We start from the raw sequence: 25472 nt of genomic DNA, 5'->3' as shown, positions 1-25472 counted from the left end.
CGGCATCCAAAAACATGGGCGAGCAACAAAGGAGTGGCGTTAGAGCGTGTGTGTGGGGGTGGGGTGGGGGGGTTCTATATTGCAAGGTGCTCAAAAAGCACATCAAAGCGGCGGCGCTCCGGCGGCGCCGGTCTCGCAACGTCGCCGACTTTCATGGTCCGGCTTGGCCGGCTTCAAGCGGAGCCGCCGTGCGCCCGGCCTGGGCCGCGCTTATTGCCGTGCGCTCAAGCGTGTCCCGTTCAAAGGTGGCGGCCACGGCTCGCAAGGAGTCTATACGGAGATTTGGATCTTAACGGCGGAATCCCGCCGACACGCGCTTATTTGGAAAGGGCGTGCGTTGGCGCTTTGCTTTCTTTCCCTCTCGGGCGAGATCGTCCGTTGGCGTTTGGCGGGCCGGCCAGCGAGCCAGAGGATGTTTTCAGATCAAACGAATGGAAGGTGGCGAGCGCTCTTGTCCAAACAAAAAGATCTGAGGCCGCTTCCATCTCCCCCGGGGAACACCGAGCCCCTCCGACTTTAATCGAAGTAAAAACAAGGGCGCATCTGGATTGCATCTCGCTGCTGTGTTTGGACGTCACCTGGGGGTGGGGGGGGGAGGCGGACACCCCCATTTTCCCTCGAGCATTAGCATTGGACAGTCGGGAGAAGGTTTGGACATGCAAAAGCAATTTCCCTCTCGGCTTTTGGAAAGCCCCAAAGAACTTATTGAGAAAGAAATTGCCTTTCGTCGGTCGGCGCTACGGAAGCTACGAAAGCTAGCCAACTAACCTGGTGAGCTTTGACTTTTGCGCCTGCCTGGGGGCAAAAAGGTGTAAAAAGGAAGGACTCACCCTGGATCCCTTTTCCGGGTTGCAGCGGCATCCTCTGCTGCAGTCCAAACCGTCACATGGCTCATCGCTACTGGGCCCCTGTGGAGACAAAAAGAAAACATCAGGAAAAAGTCAGCATTGTGCTGTCCATTTAAGTTTTGCATCTGCTAAAGTCCCAGTCAACGGCAGATTAAGGGGTGGCCTTCATCAAATAGTCCGTCTTTGGGACGCTCTTCTAATGGCCGTGACAGAAGGAGGCCAAGAAAGCCCAGTATGGGAACGCCACACTTTGGAGGCAGAAAGGAGCTCTTCTTCTTTTACTTCTTCCGAGTGGCGCGTGTCGCCCGTCTTTTCGCACGCCGCCGCGCTGTCCAAACAGTCGTGCGTGCGGGACCCGGCGCCCTTTGTTGCCATCCCACGCCCGGACTTGCCGGCAGATGTTATCCGAGTCTCGGGTTACCCAAAAGCCAGAGAGAGAGATGAAAAATGGCATTTGAAGGCGCGTGGCATGACGGGACAGGAGTGTTTGTCTTGGGAGGCTGCGAGAAACAAGATGAAAATGACACAATTCCGTTTCAAAGTCAGAAGAAACTTCTCGAGCCCGGCTCCAGATGAGAAAGCTTTGAAAAACACAGCGCTTTCATCTCTCCCTCTCCTACGCCATCTTCTTGCCGTGACCCCGTCGCCGCCCGCCGCGGGAGGCTAAGCAGCTGTGTTTGGCCGTACGGGCGGCGACGAAGGCGAGGACGAAAGCGAGGACGAAAGCGAGGACGAAAGCGAGGACGACCCCACTTTGCTGTTTATTCCATACACGGGCCGGCTGGCGTCGGAGTTGACGGAAGCGGGGGCCACCCAGCGCGAGGCCCCGAGGCAAACCGGCTGTCTTAAAGCAGATTTTGGACCATGGCACCTGTGGTAAAAGGGACTGTAAAAAGAGTTTGCATAAAATGGGCCCAGCGAGCGAGCCCATTTACAGCGGCGAGTAAACACACAGTCGCAAACATTCAGGCAAGGCATAATTATTAGGGCCGTAAATCTCCCCCACTTACAAGTGTTGATCAAACAAATTTGAAAGAACAGCATAAATGTTAGGACAGCGCCCCAGCGGCCTAAACCTATGCTACTATTTTTTTTTTTGGTTCTCCCCGGGAAGGCTGTCCGACTGGCCTCTCCGCCGTGCGCACACACTGGCGAATTCCACACCCGCCGGTGGAAAGTCAACAGGCGTTTCTTTGGCGGCGGCACGCGTTGGTCGGCGAGAGTGGGCCTTTTGCACGGCAGGGGGCGACCCACAAGGAGTGGAAAGCGGAGGGAAAGCCGGAGCGGGCCGCTTTCCCCGCCGGGCCGCTTTCCCCGCCGGGCCGCTTTCCTGGCTCGACTTGACGTAGGCAAGTCTGCACAGGAGGCCACATTTTTCTTCACCTATAGACAGACGCCAGGTGGGCTTTCATCTCCCGGCAGTTTGACAAGAGATCCCAAAGCCCGAGCCAAAGTCCTCGGGGGCCCCGAGCCCGGCGCCAATCAACCCCTCCGGGAAGCCGGTCCAATGATTACGGGCCGGGGCTTAATCATCCACGGGGGCGGTCGCACGGAACGCTCAATGATTGACCGCTTTTACTCTGCGGATGCAGAGTCGCTCGCCATTTTTGGAGGTTCCCGAGGAAACATCTCGAAATGGTGGAGCCCAAAGGTGGAGCCCCCCCCCTCCTCCTCCCCAGAAGATAAATGTGGAGAACGCTGTCGAGGTTCTCAAACAGTTTGCGTCTTTTGGCTGGGGCGTGTGGTGGCAAGACGGGACAATAGGCGGTGGCGGCGTTGATGGTATAGGTGGATGGCACGCCAAAAGAAAGGAGGAATGTGGGGGTTAGCTGAGGAATTTGCGCACAATGCCTTCCCCCGCTTGACTAATCTCCCTCAAAGGCTCCATCGGAGAGCGCCACTTCACGTCCACTCCACTTTGGTTGGCTCCACTCTGGGCCGCCCTTCCCACACTGTCATTTTCTCCGCGTCCCTAAATCCCGCCGCCCTTTACGGCGGCGGGATTTAGGGACGCCTTTTGGCCCGCCACTGGAAACTTTCTATACCGCCGAGGAGCCCTTAAACATGCCAAGGCGGAGGGGAGGGGGGCGCCGTTTCCATGTCGGGGACGCGGGCATGCGCCCCCGCCGGGGGGGGGGGGGGGGATTTTATGGGGTGGCGTACATCTTCTGGCCATTCAAAGGGGAGACAATCGGAGATAGAGAGCCTCCAAAGAGCCCGGACCGGGCGAGGGAGATTCCGGCGGGACCTCCGAGGAGGCCAGTCGGTCGGGAAAGAGCCGGGAAAGGCCCGCGGGCTTCCAGCGCCTCCATGGCAGTTGCGGCGTCTTCTGACTTGCGTGAGCCTCAGTCAGACAAGTTCAAACTCCCGCCGGCTAAAAACAGACAGCCGGAGAGAGGGAGAGAGAGAGAGAGAGAGAGAGAAAGAGAGAGCGAGAGCAGGTCATATCCTGTCTGTCTTGTCATTTCTCCACACAGGTGCACTTGTTTCTCCGCCGCCGCCGCCGCCAGATATTGCAACACTTTTATTAGAGAAGGAATTTGACTTCTTTCTGCCCGTCTGCATTCGGGTTCCGCGCCATCGACGTTCAATACCGCGCCGCACGCCACGGGGTTGTCAGGGAGCGGCTGGGTCGTCGGGTGGCGCCCAACCGACGGAGTGGGGGGAGGCGCCGATGACCTCGGGGAGGGGCCGCTCCGTCGGGATGACCTGGGTGGGTGCTTAATTTACGGCGCTTCATAGTCATGCAAAAAGGTCAATAAATTGAGAGGGCCGGCCTTTGAGTGGCCGACCCCCCCCCCCCACACAAGGATGAGAGAGACAGAGAGAGAGAGCAAAAGGGAAAGCACTATGATAGACCCCTGATAGACCTTTAACCAACAAGGCAACAGAAAAGGGCCGTTCGGCCAGCCAAAAGCTTGCGAGTGAGTCGCCATCCGCGGGATTTAACTGAAGTCCAGCCCACACGCAGGCAGGCACTGGGCCTGCCTTTGAGGTTTTAAACGGCGCGGTCCCCGAGCGGTGCTTGGCTGGGCGCGAGGGGCTTAAGGGGCCCCGGGAGAGCTCTTGAAACCTGCTGACTTTGGAGGTCAGGGGCCTAAGCCAGCGCCTCATTGCCCCACGCTCCTTGAAAGGGAACACACGGTAAACCACACTAGTAGGAAAGACACGTCGAGACGGGACAGGCTTTGGTTAGGGCCTGCTCTCAAATACAAGACCCCCCCCCCCCTCTTGGTAGATGGCCAAGTGATGAAAAGAGCATGGAAGGAATCCAGAAGCTTCTCACCTTTCCACTCTTTTCCAGCATTTGGGCGGGATCGCGTTGCCTGGCCTCTAAAAACCGGGGCTAGGCTTTTCAGGACGCACCCATGCCTTTAGCATTAGCCGCGCGCCTCGGGTTACCGGCCATATCACGTCAGGCAAAGACGGAAAACTTGAATGGATTTATTGTCGAGGGGACGCGAGGAAGGCTGGCCACAACTATTTCTCCAGAAATGTTGTTTCGTGGCCACCAACGGAAGAACGGGGGGACGGGTCCGGGCCGAGGACCCGCCGGCACCCCGGGGCTAATAGCTGATGAAGGGTCGCCGCGGGTCAGGCGGACATTCCATTTCATCGCCATGGCAAGCGCCCCGCCTCCTCGGAGGGGTCACACACCTGTCTGCACCTCCTCCGTGGCTCTTCATCCTCGTATATCTCCGTGCGCCGCCGCCGCCGCGTGGGAATGGAGCCGCGGGGGCCCAAAGACGGCGGCGCCCCAAAGACGGCGGCGCCACGGCAGGTACGCCGGGCGACGGCATTTAGAGCTTGGGAATTTTGTTTTCCCGGCGAGCGGCGTTTCGGGGCGCCAGTCCCTCGTAAAGTCGTAGGATCCCCCGTGCGGGCTCGCCGGACATGATTGAACGTTGGCAGCAGCGCGGCGGGAAGTGCGACGAGACCAAGCATTGGCCTTTACGGCCCAAGGCGAGGGGGACGTGACGGCAAAAGCGCCAGGGCCATGAATGCCTAAAGAATGTTTAGGGTGGATCCCGCCCGGGCGGCCGTTCGGCGCCAGTGGGCCACGGCTGACTTTTTCAAAGAAAAGGTTGGCAGCAAAGTGGGCCAGTTAATGTTCAGCTCTGAAAGTCAACAGCGGCGGGCAGTTGCACATTTACTGGGCCGCCCCGCCGGTCTCCCGGCACCCGTGGGCCGAGAATTCCATTCCCCGCGCCCGTCCGAACCTCCCCGCGCTAAAGGTGAAAGGTCAGGCCGCTTTGTGCTCGCTATTCAAAGAAGGAGGAGGAAGAGGAGGAGGCCCGAGTAAGTCAAGACCACGTAACGTAGCGTGTGCTGTTTAGGTTTCTTCCCTAATGGAAAAAAAAGCCAATGTCTAAAGCATGGCATTTCCCCCGGCCCACGGGTGCAATTTCACGCCCGCCCGTCGGCCCACTAGCTTTGGGAGAAGTTGTCGTCTCCTCGTGACGGCAAGAATGCCCAGACAAAAGATGGCCGTGGCGGAAGGGGAGCGGGTGGAGGGGGGGGGCGGCTTCAGGTAGTGGAGGCAAACACCCGTGCCTTTTCATTCTGTCAACAAAAGACACGGCATTCATTTCACTCTTTCCCTGGGCCCTTTTTTTCCAACTCCACTCTTCTCTTTTACAGTGAGTGGTAATCGCAGTCAAACACGGCCCGGGGCCACAATTCTTCCCGGGCACGCCGTTTGTTTGCACCAGATAGGCTCGCCGGGACCGGGACCGGGACCTGGACTTGGACTGGGCCCGGGCTTTCTGCGTCTGGGCGGGAGAAAGGCGCAGCCATCTTAATTTGGATCTGGCATCCCAAAACATTTGGGCCGGAAGCGCCTTAGAATGGGTCCCCGCGCCTGTTTTTACAAATTAGACGGGCAATTAATGCACAATATGGGGAGTGCCCCCGGGCGGGCCAAGATGAGTCACTAACAAGCCGACACTCCATCCGTCTGGGCTATTTTAAAAATGTGGGGGCGTTTGCGTGTCATCAGACCCCGCCTGGCCCACCGACGGCACCGAGTGGAAGGGTTGACTCCGGCCGGCCCCGCGGATGGAGCCAGACCCACAAGTTAGCTTTGGACCTTTTCTCGCCTCCACATCCAAAAGTGATCTTATCTGTGGTCCCCCTCCCGTGCTAGTCGGAGCTTCCCTTAAACGACGGCATGTGCAGTCAAGCCTTGGGGGGGGGGGGGGGGGGGCGCATTCCAGACCCACCTGCAGTAGGTGCAGAGCGGGAGGGAGAGCCTCTTTGTAGATACAGTACAGAATGTATCCACGGCGAGAGGCAAGCCAAAGATTGTGCTTTCCACACAATTGTGGATCTTCTTGGAAATGAGCGCGGGTGGCTCCATTGGGGGCGGGACCAGGTCCCCATTTTCCAGGAAGCATTCAGGTTCAAGTTTTGGTCGGGGTAAAGATGGTGCGCTCAGAGGTAAGGTCACCTCCAAAAGGATTTCCTGCCTGGGAATGTTGTACAAATGATGTGTACAAAACAGATGTTGTCTATGTTTGGCCCAGATTAGGGAAGGCCCCGGAAGGCCCCGGAAGACCCCGGAAGGCCCCGGAAGGTCCCGGAGGGTCCCGGAAGGTCCCGGAAGGTCTCGGAAGGTCCCGGAAGGCTACTTTACACAGCAGGAATGACTAAAAGTCCTGCCACTGCCGTCAGGAAAGACAAACTTGACTGATGTGAACACTAGCACCGACTATGAAGCCAAAAACAAATCCCCCCCCACCCCCCACCCCCGTCCGGCCCCCCCACGAGCCCTTTGCTTTTGAATGAGCGAGCCGGCTATTTTGGGAACGAGAAGCGAGCGAGAGGGGCAACACGAGAGGCAGAAACTTGAAATGTTCTCCTTATGGTGCCAGGTTAAGATTACCAGAAGCAGAACCGGGGGGGCCAAGTCAAGACTGGATTGTGCCCGTTGCCAACGAGCAAACTAAAGAGGAGCAGCTCTTTCGGCCAAGCTATCTCCCCAAAAGTCTCGGGGAGGGCCCAGAACAGGTCGGGGCGTGCGCCGCCGCGCCGCCATTAGCGCTTAATATTCCCTTGGCGCGGACTGATTCCGCAATATGTGGTGGTATTTGTGCAGCCCGGGGCGGGCCTTTTTTCTTCTCTCTTTTGGCAGCCGCCGTGCCCACTTATTAGAAAGGAAGAGAAAAACAAATAAGCCACAGATCCAATAAGGGCTTAGGCCGCTAAAGTTTCAGCGCTCACGCAAAGCTCCGACCTCGGGGCCAAGGTTTCCGAGCCGGCGAGCCACCTTGACCCGCCGGCTCGGAAAGACCTGGAAATTGCGGGACGGGCCCCGGAAATCAAAGAAGATCTGGTGGGCCGGGCCGATCCACCTTGTTGTTTGGATTGAAATGAGCGGGGATGGATGGGGGCCCGCCTGCCGGGGGCAAATACGTGGAAACATCTTGACCCCCCGAAAGGTTGGTGCGGTTGTAAAATCAGAGCGGCGCTCGCCACATGCCCCCACAAGTTACGCCGGGGGCTGAACACAATAGAAGATGTGTTCCCTCTGCACAGGCATGCAAATGATAATTGGATGGAAAAAAAAATACAACGGCAACAACCCCCCCCTGCCAAAGACACCATGGAAAAAGAAGCATGTACTTACGCACACACACCTGCTCTATCCACAAGTTAAGAAAGATGATGACAAGCAAGAGAGATTGGAGGGGGGGGGTGCAATAAACAAATGGGCGGAATGTTAAGCAACGGCCACGGCCGCCTCTGTGCCCCCGTGACCTCTGGCGTGACCCCCCCCCCCCCCTCCCAACCCCGGCCTGGAGCTCAGTGCGAGCAATTGAGGGGCAAAGCGACACCGTGTGTTCGCTCCCCCCTGAAAAAAAAATCAAAAACAAACCATCCAAAAGTCAAGCCAAGCTAGTTCTGGCGGGGATTTCCCCAAAAACTGATGCGGGTGCCACACACGTGGTTTTTGTCACTTCTGGAGGCCCCCCTTTCCGCTCGGCAATAAAACACCTTTCGCTCTGATAAATAAATGATGGCTTTGGTTCTGAGGGGGGGGGGGGGGCGTCTTTGGAAGGGAGGCGCTTTGGACCGAGCGACGTGCGCAAAAGAGACAAGATTGTGCATGGGCTTTCATGTACATTAGGTCTTACCTCGCGGCACAAATTGGAATGTTGACACGGCAACACAAATTAGCTTGAAACATCCCACTTGTGACAGGTTTCAACATGTAAACAGCATTTTTAAGCATTTGTGCACCATGCATAATAACATCATTCAACAAAGCATGAAAATAGACCATGTATGAATATCATCGTTGGGGGAGAACCAATTCAAGCTAAAATGGATCTTGTCTTTTCTGGGGATTTTTTGAAGGAGCCAAAAAAGAGAGGCAATACTCAGGCTGCCTCTCAAATGGGACATTTTGACAAAAACTAGATGGAGATGTTCACAAAGTCTTTTGGAACACCACGTGACCACTCCAAGCAGGGTGAGGATCACCCACCCGCTGGGCGTGGCTCCATCTCTCCGCTCATAACTATAAATGAAGGGGGCGGAGTCGGCAGTCCCGCTCCGATGGGAGGCGGAGGGGGGGGGGGGGACTAGATTTTTCTCCGCCGCTGGAAGTCGACGGGATGATTTGGAAGTGGCGCCAGGTGCACATGTGGAGAAACATTTGTATAAAATAATGAAAAGCCGCTCCAAGTGGAGCCGTGTCAAGTGCGTCATGGACGGATAAACATTGGCGCTACGCTAGTAAACAAACGGCACTCACTGCGTGGTAGGAAGGGCTCAGCGCTAACAGCAACGCCAACACGTAAAGCCTGTCAGAGAGAGAGAGAGAGAGAGGCAAGCAGCTCGGTGAGTGTCCGAGTGAGGGTCAACCACAGCCCAAAGCATCCCACGCCCCAAAAAAAGAAGATTTGAAGAGTACTCACGGGAAGTTCATGGCTTGAGCAGCGACTCCCAAAAGTTTAGCGGCGCGCGCGGCACTGGCCAGGAAGCGCTCACGGACGGCTCTCCTCCCGAGATCCCGCCGTCGTCATCTGAGCGCCGGCCGGCGAGCACACGCACGCGGGGAGGGGTTTTGGTTTAACAAGACGGCCGGCTGGAATTTGGCTTTCCCGGCTTTTGAGCACGCCGCATACTCACCAAAGTTGCAGAGCTTCCAAGTCGCTGGTGCGCTCTCCCGGCTGTGGCGCTTCAACTCGGCAGCAGAGAGCACCCCCCCCCCCCTAATCCACCGCCGGCTGGGTGTGGGCGGGGCCAAGTCTGTCCACACATGTCACGCGGGAGAGCCGGAGCCCCATCTGGGATCGGCTTCCATTGACGGCCAGAGACGCACAGAGCGGACCTCCTTGAAAAAGAAAGAAAGAGAGAAAGAAAATTGAAGTAAAGCAAGGAGCTTCCTACTGGAAGTCTCCAATGTCATTTGTACCCAAGAAAGGCCATTTGGACCATTTGGAAAAATCAATGGCTTCAAGTACATTCCACAAAATACAACAATAGGGTGCAATTCTGTTGTTTAGCCATATTCCTTGAAAGCACATTTTTCACATTGACATTTCCCAAAATCCAAATTAGGATTATTGCTTCGACCCCAGTATGAGGCGGGTAATAGTATTATTTGCATCCCTTTTATAACTTTATGATGATAATGATGTTGGCATAGTTAGACAATCTGAGGGCGAGTGCGGGTCCTGCGCCAATTTTTGAGGTGGAATAATGTGGGAGGAATGCAACAAGTCGGGGCGTATCAAACAAATCAAGCCTTTTATTCCGGACGGCCGTTTAAGCGCCGTGGAACAAGGTGCGAGGGTCCGTATCCCTCCGCCTCGCCTCCCAAACAAGCAAGCCACACTTGGGGCGTTGACACTGGCTCCAAATTGCAACTTTGACAAGGGGGGGGCAGGCGGGGCGGGGCCTCATCACACACTCCCGACCAAAAGGTGCGCGCTTGCGAGAGGCTGGGATCGTTGCGCGCCGCCACTGGGAAGTAGATCCGGCCAGGAAGGGGCAGGGGCAGGTTCTGGAGCCCAGGCAGAGAGGGGGGGCCACAGCCGCACTTTAGCACAGCCAGGAACGGGAGCACATTGCAAGCTCCCACCAGCCAGAAAGAGAGAGAGAGAGGCAGAGAGAGAGAGAGAAAGAAAGCCAGACAGCACCGGCCCCATTTCTCAGATCGCCGTCAGCTCCCCCTCCTCGTCGGGCGATGTGCGTCCACTAGAGAGGCGCGCTTTTGCTTTGCCGGCCGGTGGAGTCCCGAGCGACCAGAACCAACATGTCCCGCCGCCTGACCCTGCTGCTCTTCGCCCTGTGCGTGGCCGCGCAGCGGGCAAACTCTGCGGTAAGTCCCACTCATTTTTGCCCCGTGGTTTACACGCTCTGGAGTATACCAGAGTTCTCTGCCGGCCCCCCCTGTGGAGGGGGAAGGGGGTCCTCGCTCTGCGACTTTTTACCCACTTGCTTTTGCCGTTGCCATTCGGGACAAAATAGCAGGGGGTTAGCGCAAGGGGGACTTTCCCAAGATAAAGAAGGTGCTTGCGTGCGTCTTTGGGGGACATTGGACTTGTTGCTCGCGCTTGCCAACCTGACTTTAGATGCGGGGTTGCGCGTGGAAAGTCAAGCCGTGCGTGCGTGCTTGCGTGAGCGCGCTCGCCTCTGGTCATCTTCCCTTTCCATGAAGCCTCATGAATAATTCCAAATACATGCAGAGCGATGCAAGCGGGCAGGCGGGGCCACACCCCCAACGGATCGCTGGGAGCAGGCGTGGCTCAGGCGCTTTTTGCTTGCCGGTCACCTAGGCAACTCTGTTTGCCCAATGACCTGTCAACATCCACACGTAAGCTGTCGGCCGGTGGAAAGCCACGGGCGTCCCGTCCCGAGCGTGTGGACGGACGGACGGACGGGCGCTTGTTTAGAGACACCTAGAAAAAAAAAAAAAAAAAAGAAAAGACATTCCTTTAGGAACAGGTCTATTCCAAACACCTCAGCTCACCGACTCCCCCTGGTGGAGCGTTGCTGGAACTTCTTTAGGTATAGAAGGAGTTCCTGCATTAAATGTGAGCGAGACAGGTGAACGAGTTCAGCAACAACACGTACACCTGGACGCTCTTCCCTTTGAAAGCGGCCACAAGCCATTGATTGGAGGCCCGCCTCCCCGCCCGGGCACACGCCCATCGGGAGACGGCGCCGCCGAGTTTGGCTAGCCATAACAGCCTGGGGTCGTGACATCACGTTTCCAGCAAATCCTTCTTTCGGCTCTTTTGCGCGCGGCGGCCTCGGCGTCCAATGTCAGATTCCTGCATGGGTTTGGCCCGTTACGGCTCCGATTGTCCTCATTAGGCTCGATGAGACACCACGCCCCACGTTTGTATACGCTTAAGAAACGACGACGCCGCGAGAAGTCACAATTGGCCAAAAGTCAACGAGAAGCAGTGGCAAATGTTTGGACAAGTCACTTGCTGAAAAAAAGCAAGCAAAGAGCTTAACTGGCGGACGGCTATGGACGTCCACTCCGTGGACTGCCAGGAACGCTGGCAGCCAAAGAAGGAACCTTTTAAATGGCGTGCAGATCGACTAGCGAAAAAGGCCCGGCGGCCACCACTTGGGGGGTTTTGGCCCGTGTGCCATGTTCGCTAAAGAAGGGAAGCGTAAAAGACGCAGCGGATGTTTTTGCCGTCAGCGCGTTCCCGGCTTTGGCCGGAACGCGGGCGGCGGATCCGCCTTTAGCTTTCGGTGGGGATTCGGCTGGAGCCTTTCGCAAAGTGCTTCTGTGCCAGGCTGATGAGAAAATCAGACAGGGGGGGATTTTGGAGCCGTTTAGTCATATGCTTCTGGACTCTTGTCTACTTTAGGAAGCCAAGCCATCAGTTATAGGTCGGAATGGGGTCGTGACACAAGGTGGCGGCGGCGGGCCATCGGGCTCGCCGTCCCGCTCCCTCACTCCCACGCTTGGGTCCGGGGGGGCCCTCCAAACCAGTTCCCAAATGGCGTTCGAATGGCACAGACTCGGTTAATCCGGGGCAGCGCGGTGGCTGGAATGCGACTAAGCTGGGGCGGGGGGGGGGGGGGGGGGGGGGGGGGATAAAGCGTCAGGGTGCCCGGCCACTCTCGCCCTTTGCCTTCCTTCCTACGTCCTCCGTCGTGGTTTTACACCACGGCGGGAGGACATTGGGAAAAGGTGGAAGTCGGTCGGGCTGGCCGTTGGGCGAGGCATTCCCCGCCCCCTATACGGGGGGGGGGCGCGGAGCGACGGCGGCTTCCGCATTGGGGGCCACCCGAGCTCCATTGGCGGGGCATTTTGGAAACCTGCCCCGACGTGCCCGCCTCCGCGCAAGACGCCTAGTGCAAAAGTGACGGGCAGGCGAGAGGGAACGTGTCTGGGCCGACATTTGCCGGCGCTTGCCAGAGGAGACGTCTAATAGATTGTCTAAATCCTCCATAAATCATTCCAATGAGACCATAAAGGAAGTGGGAGGCTTTGATTTGTCAACAAGTGTGAGGAATGGCTGCCGACGGCTGCAGCACGCCGCCTCGACGCCAATGGGGCTCGGGGAAAATGTTCCCAGGTGAAAGGAGTTTCCCACGAGAAGGTCCGGGTGGCTGAAGTGGAAAAGAGCGCCTGTCCACCCTCCCCACATTCTCCCAGAAAGGAGCGCTTATCTTGTTGTGTCTATAACGGCGGTAAATGTTGAGATTAGGCCCGGGCTCATCCAAACACATTTGGGTCACTCCAAGCAGCCGAGTAGCCCAGATGTCTAAACATCCTCCACTGAGACTCTGGAATGTAGCAGCTGATTTACACGATAGTCAAGTGGAACCCGAGGGGGACGTAGCCGTCCCGCTAAGATCCCAAGAGACGCCAGCGACAAGATCGTACACGTGCGTGCGTGCGGGCGGGGGGTGCTGGAGATTTGCAGCTAGGGGTCTTCCTCTTCTAGTCAAAACACACTCAGACATTGGGGCCGACGGGGAGGGAAAACATTTGCTTCGGTGGTGGCGGCGTCGTCACCTTCCAGTGGTCCCTTTCGTGCTGGACAAGTTTGTTAGCCGGATTTTTTTTTCATTTCCCGGCCGTGTCATCCCGTAAAACAGCGCCGCCTTCTGGGCGAGTCTGGGTATTGTCCGTACTCGGAGGCCAAAGGCTGTTTGTCGAGGTTGAAGGTCGACAGTGGCGCCCCCCCCCGCCTGTTTCCCCCATTGTCACGGGGCAAAACAAAGTGCGAGCTCTCATCCCAGACCACATTGAGCTGAAGCAGACCAGAGGCTAATCCGGAGAGCCGGCCGGCCGACCCTTGTAACAACACGCCGGCCCCGTGCGGCCTTGACGAGGCCGGCGCCAGCGCCAACGCAATGGGGCGTGCGGGGCATACGGGGCATTCGCCCCCCTCCCGCTTTGGGCTTTCTGCTGCTCCTGTTTTTTTTCCCTGACTATTGATTGTTTTGAGATGGCCAGCTGGAAGTGATGCATTCAACATGCACGGGGGGGAGAACTCTTTCCTCAGCTTCCTCCCACGACAAAGTCCGTTTGCGTGGTGGGAGCTGTGGATGCGAGTGGCCCGCTTGGAACCTGTACAAAGTTTCCCAGGGAAGCAAAGGGAAAGGGTAGGGGAGGGGAGGCGAAGGGAAGCCAAGGGGCCGGCTGCTGCACTCTCAGTGTTGCCGTCCCATGAAAACAGTATTCGTGGGCGCCCTCTTGTGGTGCAAACTGGTAGCTTTTCATCAATTCTACACACAAGTTCAAAGTTGCAACAGTTTAAGACTAACTTACCTTTTCAACGGCCAGAAAAAGATGAATCATTTCATTTCAGTCAATGTATTTGAACAAGTACATGCATGAGTGAAAGTACTAGCCACCTATAAGATGAACATAATTGCAATGACAATGCTGTCTAAAACTGCTACTCGTGTGTGTGTGTGTATGTTTACATATGTTCATCAACAAGTGCTGTCCCTTTTTTTAAAGAAATCAAACTCAAACTTGCTACCATTAAGTGTAGCTTGAAAATATACACTAGTAGCTAAAATGGAGGCGTGTTTGTCTACTAGGCTTGCCACGGATGTGCGGGATCCAAATGCGACTGCAGTGGAGTCAAAGGAACCAAGGTAACCTTCGCCTTTTTGACCAAACGCGCTGGCGGGCAACGTGGCCGCCTGTGCTCAAAGTGCCATCGGGTGCGCAGGGGGAACGGGGTTTCCCAGGTCTCAGCGGACAGCCGGGAGTACCGGGCTTTCCGGGACCAGAAGGGCCGATTGGACCTCGCGGGGAGAAGGTGGGTCGGCGCGCCTGTACTTTGCCTGCTTTTCAGTTCGAACCAAGGTGCCGTTCCAATCCCTTCTTTTGTTTTTTTTTCTTCTGTTTTTTCTTCCAGGGCAGTGACGGTCCAATGGGATTTTCTGGCCCAAAAGGAATAAGAGTGAGTGTTGTCCCAATCAACAGCAACAGCACATACACGCAACCCGTTGAATTTGGTCAGATTTGGCACATTGGGAAGGGTGTTGTTGTTCCCCTTGGTCTCCAGCAGAGGTCACCACCTGGGGATAGTGAGGCGATAAATAGATTGTCACTGATTGTTATTATCCCCTCCATTCAGGGACCTCCTGGATTGCCTGGATTCCCAGGAACACCGGGGCTTCCGGTGAGCTTTCACCCTACAAAAACTGTCACCATAGTTCAGTGCACTTGTCCTTTTCTCAATTCAGACCCCTTTCCCGTTTCACAGGGTCTGCCCGGGCAGGATGGAGCGCCAGGACCAAGAGGAACGCCAGGTTGCAACGGGACAAAAGTACGTGGAGGATAGTACATGAAAAGACCAACCGTTGTCCCGCTTTCAAACATTTGGATTTTGGTCTTGCTCTGACCTCTAGGGTGACATTGGCTTCCCGGGAACCTCGGGGATCCCAGGACAGCCCGGCCTGTCGGTGAGTCTAGAGTCGAAAGAAATGCACTTGGCACTTGCGCAGTCAGCCTGGACTTCATCATTTTCTTCCACAGGGTCCACCTGGTCTTCCTGGACAGAAGGTGGGGGATTTTGAAATACTCTGCCATGGATGAAATGGGAAAACCGGTTTCCAACGTTGAAACGCTTCCATTTTGCTTGGCAGGGCGATCCCGGTGACGTGATCTCGACCAATCGTTTTGGGGAGAAAGGATCCGTGGGATTCCCCGGACTGCCGGGCGTCCCGGTGAGTCTTCCTCGTGCTGGCGTGTCACGGATTAGCAGAGGAGGAGAGTAAGAACCATTGACTTACCCTTACGTAATCCTTGAAAATATCCCAGGGTCCTCCGGGACCCGCCGGCTACCAAGGTCCCGTCGGCCCTCCGGGAACAAGAGGCTTTGAGGTAAGCGGACAGTTTTCACGCCTGACCGTGCACTTGCTGATTCCATGCTTGTGTGGCAGGGTCGACCGGGTCCTCCGGGTCCTCCGGGACCAAAGGTGAGCTCTGTCATCCGGGAGTTGATCGTTTGTTGAAAGGAGAATGGTCACGGTGATCCATCTCTGTTTTCTATTTTTGCTGAAATAGGGGAACATGGGACTGAACTTCCAAGGACCCAAAGGTGAAAAGGTACTGTCCCCTGACAAGGCTCTGCTTTTCAAATTCTCTTGGCTTCAACTGACTTGGAGCCAATTTGACTGTGCGCAAAGGGTGAGCCCGGTTTGCCAGGACCCGCCGGGCCGCCGGGCCAAGTCGGGGAGCAGAAGAGGCCAACTGAGACCGAGATTCAGAGAGGAGACAAGGTACAGCTACCGACTTCCCGAGAGAGGGAAGAAATAAGTGGCGATGAATGCGCACACCTTGCTTGTATACCTTGAGTACTCAGTCTTTTGCACTTGTCCATTGAAAGGGTGACCCCGGACTCCCTGGACTACCCGGTGATCCGGGCTACCCAGGTCCTCCTGTAAGTGGGTTGCCGTCGTTTGAAAAGGCTGGGCATCAAGTTGAACCGTGGGATTGGACTTGTTGGTAAATGGACGTTGTCTGTGTTGGATTGGTGATTTCAGGGTACCCCCGGTGGGCAGAAGGGAGAAAAGGGAGAACCGGGAGAGGCGGGCAAACGCGTGAGTTTTCAACGCCAACTCCGTTTGGCCCCATTTGACGCGTAGATGTCTCACCTCTGGCCTTTTGGATTTCCTTGAACAGGGCAAACCGGGCAAAGACGGCGACCCGGGTGCTCCGGGTTTCCTGGTGAGTCCCGGGAACTCTGGCTCAATGCTTGAAATGACAGACTGCTCAGAACTGCTTTGATTTCCCTCTTCTCCCAGGGTCTGAAAGGAGAGTCGGGCTCGCCAGGTCCCCCAGGCAGAGATGGGGAGAGGGTGCGTTCTTTTCGTTGGAAATCTTGGCCGTGATTTACGTGTGATGGCTGATCCCATTCAACTTTTTTTTTAATCTTTTCTTCGGAAGGGTACCAAAGGTGACCGTGGATTCCCAGGTGCTCCGGGACTGGTGCGTATTCTACCATGCTCGGGTGCCAAGAAATAAGCCCGTTGGACCGTAGTCTTCGGAGTCTCCCGTGGCGGATTCGTCTTGATGCACTTTGCCTCACCAGGTGATTGGCGGATCCACGAACGCGCAGGTGGGACCAAAAGGGGAGCCCGGTTTCCCTGGATCACCCGGCAACAAAGGAGACCGCGGATTGCCAGGTCAGTGGAGAACCCACTTGTCTGTACTCAAGTCAAAGTAAGGGCAGTCTTTACAAATTGTCGGACCTCCTCTAGGCGTGACAGGACCCGCGGGACCCCCGGGAATTCCGGGTGGCGGCGGCGGAGGCTCATCAGGCTCCCCGGGCTTCCCTGGGGAGAGAGGTCAAAAGGGAGACAGCGGAAGTCCGGGGCTCTCTCTTCCGGGACCTCCGGGGCGCCCCGGGACCAATGGGTTGCCGGGGCCTCCGGGGCCCCCCGGGCCCGAAGGCACCTCCACCGGCGGCGGCGAAGCCTGTCTCCCCGGCAGTCCCGGACGACCCGGCCAACCGGGAGAGAGGGGTTTCCCCGGAGATGCGGGACGAAAAGGTCAGATGTCAGTTTGGTAGACTCTTTGGAGTTGATATTTAAGGAATCAATCCATGGGTCTCTGTTGACATTTCAGGTGAAAAGGGCGAGACCTGTGTCAACTGCTATAGTGGCACCAGTGGCATCCGTGGACCTCCAGGGCCTGCAGGTCAACCTGGATACCAAGGTAACACCATAACTCGCACTTTGATCGACGAATCCCTTTTGTGAGAACAGATGTTAACGCACAGTCTGGATAAGGCCCAGACTAAAATGGAAATCTCTCGGGTGTATTCAGGAAATCCAGGTGCTCCGGGTATTAAAGGAGAAATAGGCTTCCCTGGATCGCCCGGCGCAAATGGAGGACCCGTGAGTGAAACATTCACAATATTCACCCTGGTACTTTTTTGCCCTTGACATCTCCTGGTCTCTGCATTCCACAGGGTATTCCTGGGCCTACTGGTCCTCCCGGATTCCCAGGAGAGAAGGGAGATCCGGGTGAAGCCATCTCTGGCGGTGGTGAGAGAGGTCAGAAGGGTGACACGGGATTCCCCGGAGCACCTGGTCTTCCAGGTCTAGACGGACGGCCGGGTCGCGATGGACAGCCTGGTCTTCCGGGCCCCAAAGGAGCTCCTGTGGGTTGCCATCTAGTTCTCCGGTGACTCTGGGTTTTAAGACCCACCATTGTTCACCGACATCTTATTTTGTTGCATCCGACAGGGATCGCTTCAAATCAGGGGAGAGCGAGGGAGCCCTGGTGATCCAGGTCCTCCTGGGATTGGAGGAGATCGTGGCCCGCCCGGACCACCTGGCTTTGGGCCCCCAGGAGCCATTGGAGAAAAGGGTGTCCAGGGTGTCTCGGGCGGCCCCGGAGTTTCCGGTCGACCTGGTACCGGAGACTTTTGATTGCGTCGCTTGTCGGCTAGATTTATCACGTGACAGGAAAACTAAATGTTCCCATCTGTCGCTTGCAGGTGCCAAGGGCGAGCCAGGCGTGGCAGTGGCAGAAAAGGGCCAGCCCGGGGCCAGAGGTCTGGATGGTGAGCCAGGAGTCCCTGGGGCACCAGGTACGGGTTCTTCAACCCAGCACCACAGCACCGTGTCGAGGACAAGGAATTTGATCATTTCTCTCGGATTTCAGGAAACCCAGGTCAGCCAGGTCAGCCTGGATACCCCGGAGGGCCGGGAGCGAAGGGCGACCCTGGACTACCGGGAATCGGACTACCGGGACCTCCTGGATCTAAAGGTAATCTTGCAAGTGATGACTTTTCGTTTGTCCTTTGTCGATAACTAAGTGCAACCACCTCTTCATGCCTTCTAGGTTTCCCTGGTATCCCTGGGCAACCGGGCGCTCCGGGAGGATCAGGTAGACCAGGAATAGACGGCCTTCCAGGCCAGCCCGGATTCCCTGGGGCAAAGGTCAGCTAAGATTTTTCCAAACGTACTACCCCTTCTGGGAAAACCATAAACGGGCAAAGTGAAATTGGCAACGTTTCCGTTTTTCTGTGCCTTCACCTTTTGACAGGGCGAACCTGGCTTTGGAATCCCGGGTCCTCCCGGCCCTCCAGGTGTACCAGGAGCTAAAGGACTGTTGGGGCCCAAAGGAGACTCCGGCTTCCCCGGAAGCCCTGGGTCACCGGGAAGATCCGGATTTGATGGCGCACCAGGGGCTAAGGGTATTTGAATCATGCCATTTTATTCCTTCTACAAGACAAGGAACGACCCCAGACCAACATGGTTCTTCCATTGTCCTAGGTGACCCGGGAACATCTGGTATCCCTGGACCTCGTGGCCCACCGGGACCACCAACGCCAGGCACGCGCGGGTTTCCGGGACCCCCTGGACTTCCCGGCGCAATGGGCGTGCCTGGTAAGGAGTACTTGAAAGCCGTTTGACATGTTTGGAATGTTTTTCACATTCGTAACAAACAGAATAAGCCAGTGTTCTCACCCAAACAGGATTCCCTGGAGGGAATGGCGCAAAGGGAGACCCTGGCGCTCCCGGTTTGGATATTCCGGGGCTGCCAGGAGACAGGGGAAATCCTGGTTTCCCTGGCACTCCAGGGCCAATTGGAACTCCAGGACCCCCAGGAGGGCCTGGACGAGATGGCCTTCCTGGACTGCCGGGTAAAGAATACCTACAAGAACATTTGAAATTGACTGTCACGGGCAAAATTTGTTGATGCGCCACTTCTAGTAGTTGTGCTGTTATTCCCATTTTCCACTTGCCTTTAGGCCCTAAAGGTGACATGGGTGCGATCGGATCTCCCGGAACACCGGGACAACGTGGTGGTCCTGGGGAACCTGGTGGTCCTGGACAGAAAGGTTTTGATTGACCTACACCCACTTGAAATGTTGCTGGTGATGAACCAGAGAATGAAACCTATAGATTGTTTTCTTATATTATCAGGTGAATCTGGATTCCCTGGTAGGGATGGCATTCCTGGCGGTCCTGGCTCCAAAGGAGAAAGAGGCAGCGTTGGGGAACAAGGTCCCCCTGGATACACCCCGCCGAATATTTCCACAAAGGGTGAAAAAGGAGACCCGGGACTGCCAGGCACGACTTTTAACACACCTGTCGCCCTTCCAACATAGGACTCGAGCTTTGAAAGTGTTTGTCGCACTCTACGCTTTACAGGGGCACCAGGATTTCCTGGTCAGAAGGGCATCCCCGGTGTCACTGGTGACCCTGGACTTCCAGGATCAGATGGACGTCCCGGACTTCCTGGACCATCGGGTATGGCTTCACTACTCCAAGTAGAAACTGAGCCACCATCTGGACCAACAGATGCCTAACACTTGGGCACTGTTCTACACAGGACCAAAAGGAGATGCTGGAATTCCAGGAGGACCTGGTGGTCCTGGGGCTCCAGGACTAAAAGGCAGCATGGGAGAAATGGGATTCCCAGGTGGAGTTTGAACACCATTCCGACTCTAAGGCCCGAACTCCTAACAAGCAGTTGTTATCACATGCGGTCCTACTTTCCACAGGTCCTTCAGGGCAGAAGGGTTTGTCAGGCCAGCCAGGTCTACCCGGGACTCCGGGACAGCCTGGATCCCCTGGTTTTTCGGGTTCCAAGGGTGAGCCAGGTTCGGCTGGGGTAGGGCCACCCGGACAACCCGGAATCAAGGTAGGCCTTAACAAGAGGACTTTGAAAAAGGGAAAACTTGCAGAAAGATTGCAGTTAGGAAACCTAGCTGACTCTTGTAGGGAGATCCTGGCCAGCCAGGTTTCCCTGGAAGCCCAGGATCCAAAGGGACTCCAGGATTACCAGGTCTGCCTGGATTACCTGGAGGACCAGGGGCCAAGGGTGATCTAGGTCCACCAGGATTCCAAGGTAAGCTATAGACCTTTACACATGGTGACCGTTGGGTCAGGGTTAACCTAACCCAATCCTGTAGATTTGACCCAAATGAAATGTTATTTTCATCAGGGTCTCCCGGTATTCCCGGTCCAAAGGGGTTGGACGGTGGGCCCGGCGGCCCCGGCCTCACCGGGGCCTCGGGTAGGCCGGGAGAGCCCGGTCGACCGGGATCACCGGGATTTGTGGGAGAAAAGGGTCAAGCGGGTAGGGATGGCATCCCAGGACCTGCCGGTGTCAAGGGAGAACCAGGTAAAGAAATGGCAAGAACATTAAGACAGAAATGTTTTCAGGAGAATGGGCTGAGAATGTGTTGGTTCTTTTTAGGGCTTCCGGGCTACGGTGAACCGGGAAGCCCCGGGCCTCCGGGATTGTCAGGTATGCCACGACAAGCACGCGGGCAAAACCAGACGTTAATTGACACTGGCCCTCACCGTGGTGGTGGTGGTGGTGTATTTCAAAAGGTGCCAAGGGAGACCCTGGCCTTATTGGCCCTTCTGGCGCTTCTGGTTACCCTGGTACAAAAGGCGAGGCCGGCTTCCCCGGACCTCCAGGCTCTCCGGGCGCCATTGGCCCTCCAGGAACTCCAGGTCCTGGTCTACAGGGTTCCAAAGGACTACAAGGACCTCCTGGGCCACCAGGAAGAGCAGGTAAAGAAGCCTAGGAGATGTATGGCTTTTACAGCCAGTGGCACTTGCTGTCTGGTTTCTGGAGAGGCTTTCTGATGAAATTGTTAGCAAAGCAGCTATTGCGATCCAAAGATGCCAGGTAGCAACCCGATGCCATTCACACAACGTCACTTGAAATCCAAATGGCGTTTTGGAATGACTTGCACCCAATCACAATTCACTGTTGTTGAGCGTGTTGTGGATGGTGAGGCACCACCCTAAATGAGCACTGGTTCCCAAGCTTTGTCCATGTTCTAAGCACCACCCGCAATGAGCACGGGTTTGCCGTCCCTCGTGTCCACCACTTGCCGACGTTAAAGCACCGCCCCGAATGAGCCCGGGTTGCCCGTCACTTGCGCACCTTTGTGTTATCTTCCGGCCTCTTCGTTTTTGTTAAATCCTGCCAGAAAAGCCAGAAACTTACCTCGCCCACCCCACCTCAATTCACAAAGCAGGCTGATCAATTGGAATCTTTAGGTGTTTGAGTCTGATTTCTTGAATATAAAGGGACAGGACATATGCACACACATTCATGTTCACAAAGTCACTCACCTTTTTATTACAAGCCAGGGTGGAACCCAGTGTTTATCTGGCTTGGCTGTGCACAATTGTTTTCTTTCACCAAACAAGTGCATGGTGATGATGTGAATGGTGCGTTGTGTATGTGAAGAAGTTGAAATTGCCATTTTGGGTGGTGTTGTATTTTGCTCTAACATTTACATTTGACCTTGGTTTCCCGACCCGGGTTCTCCTACCTTGCGACGACGATTCCCGCCCTCAGGTCCAACAGGTCAGACCGACGGCGTCGGATCTCTTCTTTGTGCACGCTCCTCCTCACGGTCACAGTAGCACTTAACTCCACGTTGAGATCTGCCCGAGAAGAAGTTAGCAAGTCAGCATTTTGTCCCGCTTGCCATGCTAACGGTCATGCGTCCCGAACAAGTAGGCACCTTGGGAGACAGTTGGTACCAAGAACACTTTTCAAAGTCCACCAATAGCCAGTAGTCACTTGGATGAAATACATATTTCACTGAGAATGCCATAGTATGCATTTGGTCAGATTTGCACAGAATCACTTCTAGTGTGACTAACTCACGCAGTTGATTTTTAATTTCTTTAGCTGTAATGGGTCAGATCATTGTGGGATTCATACAGCATTTAACTGGTGGACTGCTATTGACGACACTAGACGGTCAGTTGCAATGTCAACAAATTCCTCCACTCACTAACAGTCCTGCATGAAAGTGAAATGCTGGTAAACACACGTACGTACGTACCTTCAGGAGGCTGCACGAGATGGATCTCTAGAATTGGAGTTAATAACACCACCACTTACCTTGATGACCTTGGATTGTATATTTGTTTTCTTGATGCTTCTGTCTAAACCTCTTTTTTTTTTTTTTGCCTTCAACCTTCCACTTTTCCTGGGAATTCTGGCCAGCCTAGGTCCGGCAGGTTAGACGATTTTCACCCTTTGAGACACGTGAATTTGTAAATGTACAGAAGTTGAGGTTTGGAGAGTTGATGTTTTTGAGACGTCCAGGTGAAGGCATTTATTTGAAGCGACGCCACCCCAAGGAACGGGGAACCTCACTGTGGCGGTGACTCCAACGATCGCAACGTGACACCCGGTCTCTGATCTTGTGTGTACCAAGGAGTTCCCGGCCCTCAGGGTCCTCGTGGTAGCCCGGGAATCGGTGGCGGCAGGGGAGAGAAAGGCATACCCGGTGCTGGCGGCCAGCCAGGTTTCCCCGGACAGAAAGGAGACCCAGGGATTCCTGGATTCCCGGTAAGATTTGAGAGGCAGGCAGCCCGTTGATCTTGTAGTGACCCATTTGGAACCGTGTCTTCAGGGCTCGCCGGGTACTCCTGGCGGTCCAGGTGGCAAGGGTGATATCGGTCTCCCTGGCGTTCCTGGATTCCCAGGTACGTTTCTTTAGATGAAGAGCCCATCTCCGGTGGAATCCCAATTGAACATTGACCATTTTGACCAGGGCCGAAAGGAGACCCCGGACTTCCCGGTGGCCCCGGCCTTACCGGTGACCCGGGAGACGTTGGACCTTCAGGTAAACTCATTTCAGAGTGAACCCCTCCACTTACTGTTGCTACGCTAATCGGGACAGTTTTTACCGGCACCTTTTTCAGCTGATCTTTTTCTTATGCTTCAGGCCCACCCGGTGAGCCCGGTTTTTCTGGGCCCACAACTGTGATCAAGGGAAACCGCGGACCCCCCGGGCCCCTGGGCCAGCCCGGTCCCGTAGGACAGCCGGGCTCGCCCGGACGCGAGGGCCTCCCAGGTCAGTTGCGCCGTGGAAGCCACGATGGGTCAACCTCAGTGAAAGAAGTGGATTTCTCGGTTACTTTTGAGGTCCGGGAGGCGATGCGGGAGATCCCGGTTCAGACGGTCCCCCTGGCTTCAGCGGCCCGCCCGGCAGGAAGGGAGACAACGGGCCCGCTGGTCAGCCCGGTGAGTCAAAAGCCAACTGCTTCCATCTTTTTCTGGGTTTGAAAGCTTTGCGGTGGCAGGTGGCAGTGACTTTGCTAAACACATCACCGGATCTCCCCAGGTCAGCGCGGCTACCCGGGTCCTCCGGGGTCCGACGGTCCCCAGGGGGCGCCAGGTGTTCCGGGCTCGGGCTCGGCAGCGCACGGCTTCCTCATCACCAGACACAGCCAGATCCAGGAAGTACCGCTCTGTCCGGTAGGAACCAGCCTGATATACGACGGCTACTCCCTGCTCTACGTTCAGGGCAACGAGAGGGCGCACGGGCAGGACCTCGGTGGGTGGAGCAAATTCAAAAAGTCAGACACCCGAGAGATCCGATGTGATCCGGGTCCTCCTTTCAGGAACGGCCGGAAGCTGCCTGCGGCGCTTCAGCACCATGCCCTTCATGTTCTGCAACATCAACAACGTGTGCAACTTTGCCTCCCGTAACGATTACTCCTACTGGCTGTCCACGCCCCAGCCCATGCCCATGTCCATGGCCCCCATCACCGGCGAGAGCATCAAGCCATTCATCAGCCGGTAGGTGGCGGGAGAGGGAAAGGACGCCGTGCGGCTGAACCAGGCCGGCTCCGTGTGCTCCTTAGGTGCTCGGTGTGCGAAGCTCCCGCTATGGTGATCGCGGTCCACAGTCAGACCATCCAGATTCCCAACTGCCCCGCCAACTGGGAAGCTCTGTGGATAGGTTACTCCTTCATGATGGTGAGACAGACGGGCCAATGGGCCAAATCTCGCTCCCGTCTTCTCGGGCTTTTTGGAAGTGGCCTCAATGGCTTCCTTCTTGGGTCCCCGCAGCACACCAGCGCCGGTGCCGAGGGATCCGGTCAGGCTTTGGCCTCCCCGGGCTCTTGTTTGGAGGAGTTCCGCAGCGCTCCCTTCATCGAGTGCCACGGCAGGGGGACGTGCAACTACTACGGCAACTCCTACAGCTTCTGGCTGGCCACCGTGGACGAAAGCGAGATGTTCAGGTACGCCGACAGATCTTTGCCAGAGCCTAACCTTATCCTAACTCCGCCTCCAACCTGATGTCCCCGGCAGCAAGCCCCAGTCGGAGACGCTGAAGGCGGGCAACCTGCGGACGCGCGTCAGCCGCTGCGTGGTCTGCATGAAGAACACGTAACGTGCCGGCGTTCGGGCCCACGGAGAGGAGTCGCCCGGGGTGACGGCGGGCGTGATCGGTGGAATTCCATCGGCCTTTTGTCTTCGACCCGTAAAAACAACGGTGCTACTGTGCGACACAGCTTAAACAAACAAACAAAAACAAAACAAAAAAAAAATACAAAAAAAAATCTTGGGGGGGGCGGGGTTGCTTTGTTTTTTTTTTCTTAAGAAGTACCTCAAAACAAATGCAGAAAGAAAAGATCTCCCCAAAATGGTGCCATGATGCAGAGATGCATTTTCCCTTTTAACACAGTGACCTCGTTGTCCTTGCTTTTCCACTTTAGTTTTTCTTTTCCGGTGGGTGAGGAGGACGGGAGGACGGGAGCACGGGAGGGTGGGGTCCGAGGGACGGACAAAGCTCTCGGCGTTAACCAACGGGCACTTTGACTCGGGCACATCCCGGTTGCCAGATGCACTGACTCGTAGCTTTCCTTGGTAAGAGTGACAGCGAGCGAGGGGCTTTTGATTTTGACCACTTTTCCTCCTCTTCTTTTTTTTTTCTACGTCCGTGGTGACACGTGGTGATACTAACCCTGCTGCCGAGCCGACTGCTAACTCTACCGCCTTCTTTTCTTCTTTTGTAAGTAATGACTCATGTGTATATTGTGTAAAACACCTTGGATTTGAAGCGCATCGGCTCTTCATTCGGCAAGCCGCCTATTGGGCGGGCGGCCTCCACTTATGCTCACGCAAACCACATATTATTGTACAAAGTAAGGCTTTATAAATGATAACAAAATTTTATATATGATAAATATATATTTCTAAAAAGGAGAGTACATGGTGGGTGTTTTACGGTCTAGCATTTCACCAAAAAAAAAATACTATACTGTGCACAGACAAAGCCATTTTCCGTGTGTCACATTAAAACCACTTTAAAGTTTTTGTATTCCATTTGTAGAACCAATAATAAAGCTGAATTATGATAAAGGAGAATTGTTTTTAGATTGTCT

General features: G+C 55.6%; 2 protein-coding genes across 5 annotated transcripts in view; one reads left to right on the top strand and one right to left on the bottom strand.

Moving 5' to 3' along the window:
* The window catches only part of col4a6 (collagen, type IV, alpha 6), a 38829-nt gene that overhangs the window by 12479 nt on the left and 878 nt on the right, over positions 1-25472 (bottom strand). For all 4 annotated transcript variants that reach the window (XR_013330126.1, XR_013330129.1, XR_013330127.1 and 1 more), the window contains exons 3-7: positions 21611-21725; positions 8985-9189; positions 8771-8878; positions 8608-8656; positions 831-908 (exon numbers count right to left, since the gene is read on the bottom strand). Coding sequence is in view for 1 of the 4 variants with exons in the window: in XM_077742474.1 (XP_077598600.1) it covers positions 831-908; positions 8608-8656; positions 8771-8781 (138 nt within the window). In the remaining 3 variants the exon portion in view is untranslated. The remainder of the gene's footprint in view (positions 1-830; positions 909-8607; positions 8657-8770; positions 8879-8984; positions 9190-21610; positions 21726-25472) is intronic.
* col4a5 (collagen, type IV, alpha 5 (Alport syndrome)) lies at positions 9922-25455 on the top strand. Its single transcript, XM_077742476.1, has 49 exons — positions 9922-10179; positions 13884-13940; positions 14018-14107; positions 14207-14251; positions 14429-14473; positions 14558-14620; positions 14703-14756; positions 14830-14856; positions 14940-15020; positions 15115-15177; positions 15237-15272; positions 15361-15402; positions 15483-15575; positions 15683-15736; positions 15840-15896; positions 15979-16023; positions 16101-16154; positions 16243-16284; positions 16388-16481; positions 16557-16847; positions 16924-17013; positions 17125-17195; positions 17270-17461; positions 17547-17715; positions 17801-17893; positions 17968-18072; positions 18148-18245; positions 18352-18502; positions 18582-18695; positions 18785-18952; positions 19061-19150; positions 19236-19382; positions 19464-19562; positions 19645-19734; positions 19817-19956; positions 20037-20163; positions 20260-20439; positions 20515-20565; positions 20652-20837; positions 22511-22644; positions 22709-22781; positions 22850-22921; positions 23024-23152; positions 23224-23322; positions 23423-23635; positions 23703-23880; positions 23946-24060; positions 24154-24326; positions 24397-25455. The coding sequence occupies exons 1-49, from the start codon at positions 10114-10116 to the stop codon at positions 24476-24478; spliced, it is 5028 nt and encodes a 1675-aa protein (XP_077598602.1). The 5' UTR covers positions 9922-10113; the 3' UTR covers positions 24479-25455.

Source organism: Stigmatopora nigra, chromosome 20, assembly GCF_051989575.1.
Source record: "Stigmatopora nigra isolate UIUO_SnigA chromosome 20, RoL_Snig_1.1, whole genome shotgun sequence".
In the NCBI taxonomy this organism is placed as follows: domain Eukaryota; kingdom Metazoa; phylum Chordata; class Actinopteri; order Syngnathiformes; family Syngnathidae; genus Stigmatopora; species Stigmatopora nigra.
Note: the sequence above shows the minus strand (reverse complement) of the source record. Positions and strands in the feature narration are given on the sequence as shown.